The 4,881-nt window shown below is 40.1% G+C and overlaps 1 protein-coding gene across 1 annotated transcript; it reads left to right on the top strand.

Moving 5' to 3' along the window:
- Positions 1 to 250: 250 nt before the first annotated feature.
- Positions 251 to 654, top strand: LOC104446209 (actin-2-like). The gene is made up of 2 exons (XM_039312672.1): positions 251 to 310; positions 388 to 654. The coding sequence occupies exons 1-2, from the start codon at positions 251 to 253 to the stop codon at positions 652 to 654; spliced, it is 327 nt and encodes a 108-aa protein (XP_039168606.1).
- The last annotated feature ends 4,227 nt before the right edge of the window (positions 655 to 4,881 follow it).

Raw genomic sequence — 4,881 nt, 5'->3', positions numbered from 1 at the left:
TGTATCTTTGTCCTTGGTTTTGGGCTTAGATCTCTTGATTTATCTTGATATCTCCACAAAAGCTCTATTCAATTAGCTTTGTTGGATCGTTCAGTGTAGTTCATTATACAGCTAAATATTATCCCCCAAGTATTTCTATGATAAAACGTAACCATGGATCCATTAGAACTTACCAACGTGGATCTTACTTGGACATTGATATTTACCTGTATTAATCATGTAGAGTTTTTCCTTTGATTAGCATAAGGAGATGGCAGACGCTGAAGACGTTCGGCCTCTCATTGTTGATAATGGATTTGGCATGGTCAAGGTGAGAATATCGGTGCACCAGTCCATTGCTATGGGCTTTCCTCAAGTGCATGGTGGTATCTGTGCTGAATTTGACAGGTTGGTTTTGCTAGAGATGATGTTCCAAGGGTTGTCTTCCCCAGTATGGTTGGTCGATCGAGGCACCCCGCTGACATGGTTAGTATGGGCCACAGGGTTGCTTATGTTGGAGCTAAGGCCCAATCTAAAAGGGGCAGACTTACTTTGAAGTACCCTATAGAGAGTGGAATTGACAGCAATTGGGACAATATGGAAAAGATCTGGCATCACACTTTCTACATTGAGCTACGCGGGGCTCCCAAAGAACATCCGATGCTCCTTATTTAAGCAACCCTCAACCCAAAAAGCAAACGGGGAGAAGATGCCACTGATTATATTTGAAACGTTTGCCCCTTGATAGTGCTGTCAAAGTTAACGTGAAGACATAATCAAAGAGTTGATTTAATAAATGCAAGGTGTATAAATGGGGATGAACTTTCACACGCAAACTTATCAAGAGCGTTGATTTAATAAATGCGAGATGTATATATAGGTGGGGATGGGTTCTTCAATGCGGGTTTTTGATTTGATTTGATTTGATTTTTCCCTTTTCTAACCATGTCCCGACCTTAATAGCATACTTGACGTGTAACCTAAAGATTTATCCTTTTGAAGGTCCAAAGCGAATATGACATGAACCATAGTCGATAAAAATCAAACAAGAAGGTTGCATCTCAGAAAAAAAGGCAAATGAATATAACCTCTCGACTTCCCACGTCGACCAAATTTCAGCTTTAACATGGGATTGGGGCGTTCAGAAGGTCCAAAGCGAACCTGACATGAACCATCGTCGAGAAAAATTCTACACGAGGGTTGCAGCTCGAAAAAGAAAAAAGAATATAATTTCTTGAGGGTTTTCTCAGCTAATTCTCTGTTCTTCTCTCCAGAACTTTGCTCCTCAATCACATGAATCCATTCCACCAAAGAAAAAAGAAAATCACATAAATACACTCTCAGAAACCCCAATCCAGCATACAAAAGACCCAAAAAATGCGACTTCTGAGTTGGTCGGTTTCTCTCTTAATTTTCAACATCTACTCCGGAATAAGAAGGCCCGCTCTAAAATTACAGCAGTCTGAAAATGGTGAGTGGAGCATTCTTCGAACAGGGGACGCGCATCTTCCCCATTAAACGTCTCCCACAGGATTTATGTCCATCTAATTGTAGTGCTCATCACAGCTCTCTCTAAATAAGGTCCCTTCACGAAATTTCGAGTAGAATAATGTTTTCCTTTTCTAGTTGGCTAAATACGTAGTCGGTAAACTATGCAACAAATATAACGTAATATTTCTAGTGGAATAATGTTTTATTTTTTTTATTGGTTTTAAAGTTTCCCGTAATCATTTAAGTGACCGCAAGTATAAATAAGGTCCATTCTCGAAGTTCTGGGGCAAGTTCCTGTTAACCATCTCAAACTGATTCTTGCTTCTGCCTTCTTATCTTGAACTAGGAAAACACTAAGAGAGACCGAGAGAGGGAGAGAAAATGTCAAGGATTGAGCAAATTTTTGAGGAGCTTGAGGCAGTCCAAAGGAGGATAAGGCGTCTCAACTGGGACCTCGATGAAATCATTCTGTTTGTGAATTCCTTTTTGCGCCGTAGGCAGGCTGGGAATATCAATCGCCCGGAAGCCCGCATGGCAGCGACGCAAGCGAGAGCGCGGGAAATTCGAGTGGAGATCGCCCGGGCTAGAGAGGAGCAGAATGCGCTCATCGTCGAATTCATTGGCCTAATAGTGTAACGACCTTACCCGTGGGATGCAGTTTTAAGGATGATATACTTATATAGTTGGGAGAATAATCGTTTCTTGGATATGGTTCTTGAACTTCGGGATTGATAATAGCGTTTTCTTATCGTTTTCTGGTGGTCCACGGAATAAGAAATAAAGATATATAGAAATATTCTGTGGAGGTCGCATTGAATATGTTTGGATTTTTTTTTTTTTTTTTGTTTACAATGCTCATAGCTTTTAAACTCATAGTTTTAAAGTGTATGGGGCTTTCATACGATTGGAAATATCTTTCATCCATTTCTTTTTATATATGATTATGTATAATTACTATGTCTCATATCATTTTCATGTTTGCCGGTCATTGAGTTGCAATGAGTATGGTGCTGGAGACTGGGTGGCAGTAAATGAGGAAGAGAAATAGGCATGCACAAGCGAAAAAATAATAATACTGAATAGAAAAGCTAGGAAAATAAAATTCATGAAGAAGTCCCTTAATTCTTATGTTCATCCAACATCTGCTTTTATAAACGTGTGCACTTGAGATCTTCGATGATACCCACCTACCGGAGATTATGTATCCTTCAATCATCCCCCAAAGAAAAGCATGATAATACCTGAGTATGTGATAGAAAAGAAATGATATAATTAGGTATTCTCTATTATTTTGAAAGTCCAAATACTTTTTCCGCGTGAAAAATTGTCATTGCTGGTGCGTGGGAAAAAAAATGTTGTATGACCTAATAATTAGTTCATCGAATATGGAACTCACATAATTAATTATCGAGACAGCATTAGTCCACAAGCTCCGAAATCTTTTGCTAGAGATCATTTAGGTGATCGCCCCCATCTTTGGTCTTGACCGCCAAATTGTCCACGTAACATTCGACGATACAGTGGGGCAAAGTCCCCAGGGAGGAAAATCATGAGCGTTGCCCCCGCTTTCTTCGAACCTAAAATGTATAACTTTGTATCGGAATATTCCTCTGAGTATTATAAAGGTCGTCGGTTCCTCTCCACCATTTGGATCCATTCTTGTGTTGATTGCTGCCGGAATATCCATTCTATCAGTAGCTCAGTGATAGGCAAAAGTAATGTATCCCTTGGACTGGCATTGTTTAAGTCTCTAAAGTTAATAAAACACTCTTAACATTGGTCATTCTTCTTTTTCGCTGGCTAAATTATTTACAAGCCGAGCAGGGTATACATTTCAGTAGCTCTGATAGGTTAGTCGAATTCTGCCTCGATTTCAGCTACTAGCTCCCGATGGAAAGAATTTGGTTTCTGCATGAATATTCAATTAAGATAACCTCTGTTTCTCTCGTCAGCCGGTGAGTAGGCATATAAAAGTAGATAACATGCACATGCACGTGCCCATAGACGTGAAGATTCCCCTCTTTTATCAACAAAGGCAATAAATCCAAGATGCATAAATAAGGATGAGTTCTTCTATTGCGCACGGAAAGGTCAAAAGCCCACATATGTGCGCATTGAACGAGAATGCCATGGATTAAAAGCACGTATTGTGAAAGTTAACGCGGAAACTTGGTAAGAGAGTCGATTTAATAAATGCAAGATGTATAAATAGGGATGGGTTCTTCAAGAGAGCTTTTTTTGTTTGATTTGATTTTCCATTTTTCTAATCACTTCCTGATCCCACTCATTTTCTTTTCTATGGCCAAGAACCGATGTCCTTCGCCTTTGCAAGACTCCTTCAGGTCATACCCAGAAGTACTAGAGACTCGTCAATGTAATTTTTCTACTGACAACTTATGAATTTAATTCTACGTATCGCAACTGCTATCACTCACTCAAATATAACAGGGCAACAAAGTATCTTAAGAGCAAAATAATTAGCAACACCTAGCCACACTTCCTGAGGACTTAAAGATTTGATCGTATCCAAGTAGCTCGCGGTGCTAAGTGTGCCTCCTAAAATTCATTTTTCCCCGATTCAACCTCATGCGGTACTTCCTAACTACTAGAAATGTTCCCCCGCGATTTTACTCTTGACTAATATATCATCAATGCATGCCTCCATATTCCTTTTCTAGCGTCGACAAAATATTTCTTGCCCGCCTGTGGTACGTCGCGAGTTCGAAGGGCAAGTCAGCATATTCAGGTACGCATTTGACAACTCGTATTCCACTTCCATACCTCGACATGGCTCAGGGATTGCTAAGCGGCCACGAATGTCCCTATGGCGAAGTGGTGCTTAGCTTCTCAAATCCTAATGACCGTAACTTGAATTGAAATAAAAGTCATAAACTAGTTACACTTATCAAAGTTCACATTAAAACGACTTATGATTAACGCAAGCAAGAGTAATACAATGGAGCTATAACAACGATTCAAAGTATACTCACAAGAAAAAGATGAATGAAAATGAAACGCTAAGAATTCTAACTTGAACTTTAATATGCTCAGATAACGAATCACGTTTGACGATGAACCCCTCCGCGTTTACGATTTGGGTTGAAAACACGTTTAGCGAATGAACATTTCGATCAAATTAATAAGTGGTTAGTAGGCTTATGCACTTGAATTAATCAAAAGGATTGGAAGCAAAAGTTCATATGTTTACCTTCAAAGAACCAAAGGCAAGGACCGGTCTTGATGCAAGGATTCATTGCCTCGCGGACACCGAACTCTCAAGTTGATTCTTCAAAGTCCTCACCTTCAGCCTCAGGAGCAGCCGGGCGTGTTGCTGTGAGTGTCTGAGTTCGTGACCGTGAGGGGCCGAGTTCAGCCGCGAGTGACTGGGTTTCGACGGAACCCAACAGTATG

The sequence above is a fragment of the Eucalyptus grandis genome, chromosome 5 (assembly GCF_016545825.1).
Source record: "Eucalyptus grandis isolate ANBG69807.140 chromosome 5, ASM1654582v1, whole genome shotgun sequence".
NCBI lineage: Eukaryota > Viridiplantae > Streptophyta > Magnoliopsida > Myrtales > Myrtaceae > Eucalyptus > Eucalyptus grandis.
Note: the sequence above shows the minus strand (reverse complement) of the source record. Positions and strands in the feature narration are given on the sequence as shown.

What these genes read in the sequence shown, in the direction of transcription:
- LOC104446209 (XM_039312672.1), top strand. Translation starts at nt 251, where the DNA reads ATGGCAGACGCTGAAGACGTTCGGCCTCTCATTGTTGATAATGGATTT. An exon ending in ATGGATTTGGCATGGTCAAG is followed by an intron (nt 311 to 387) that starts GTGAGAATATCG and finishes TGAATTTGACAG; the next exon opens with GTTGGTTTTGCTAGAGATGA.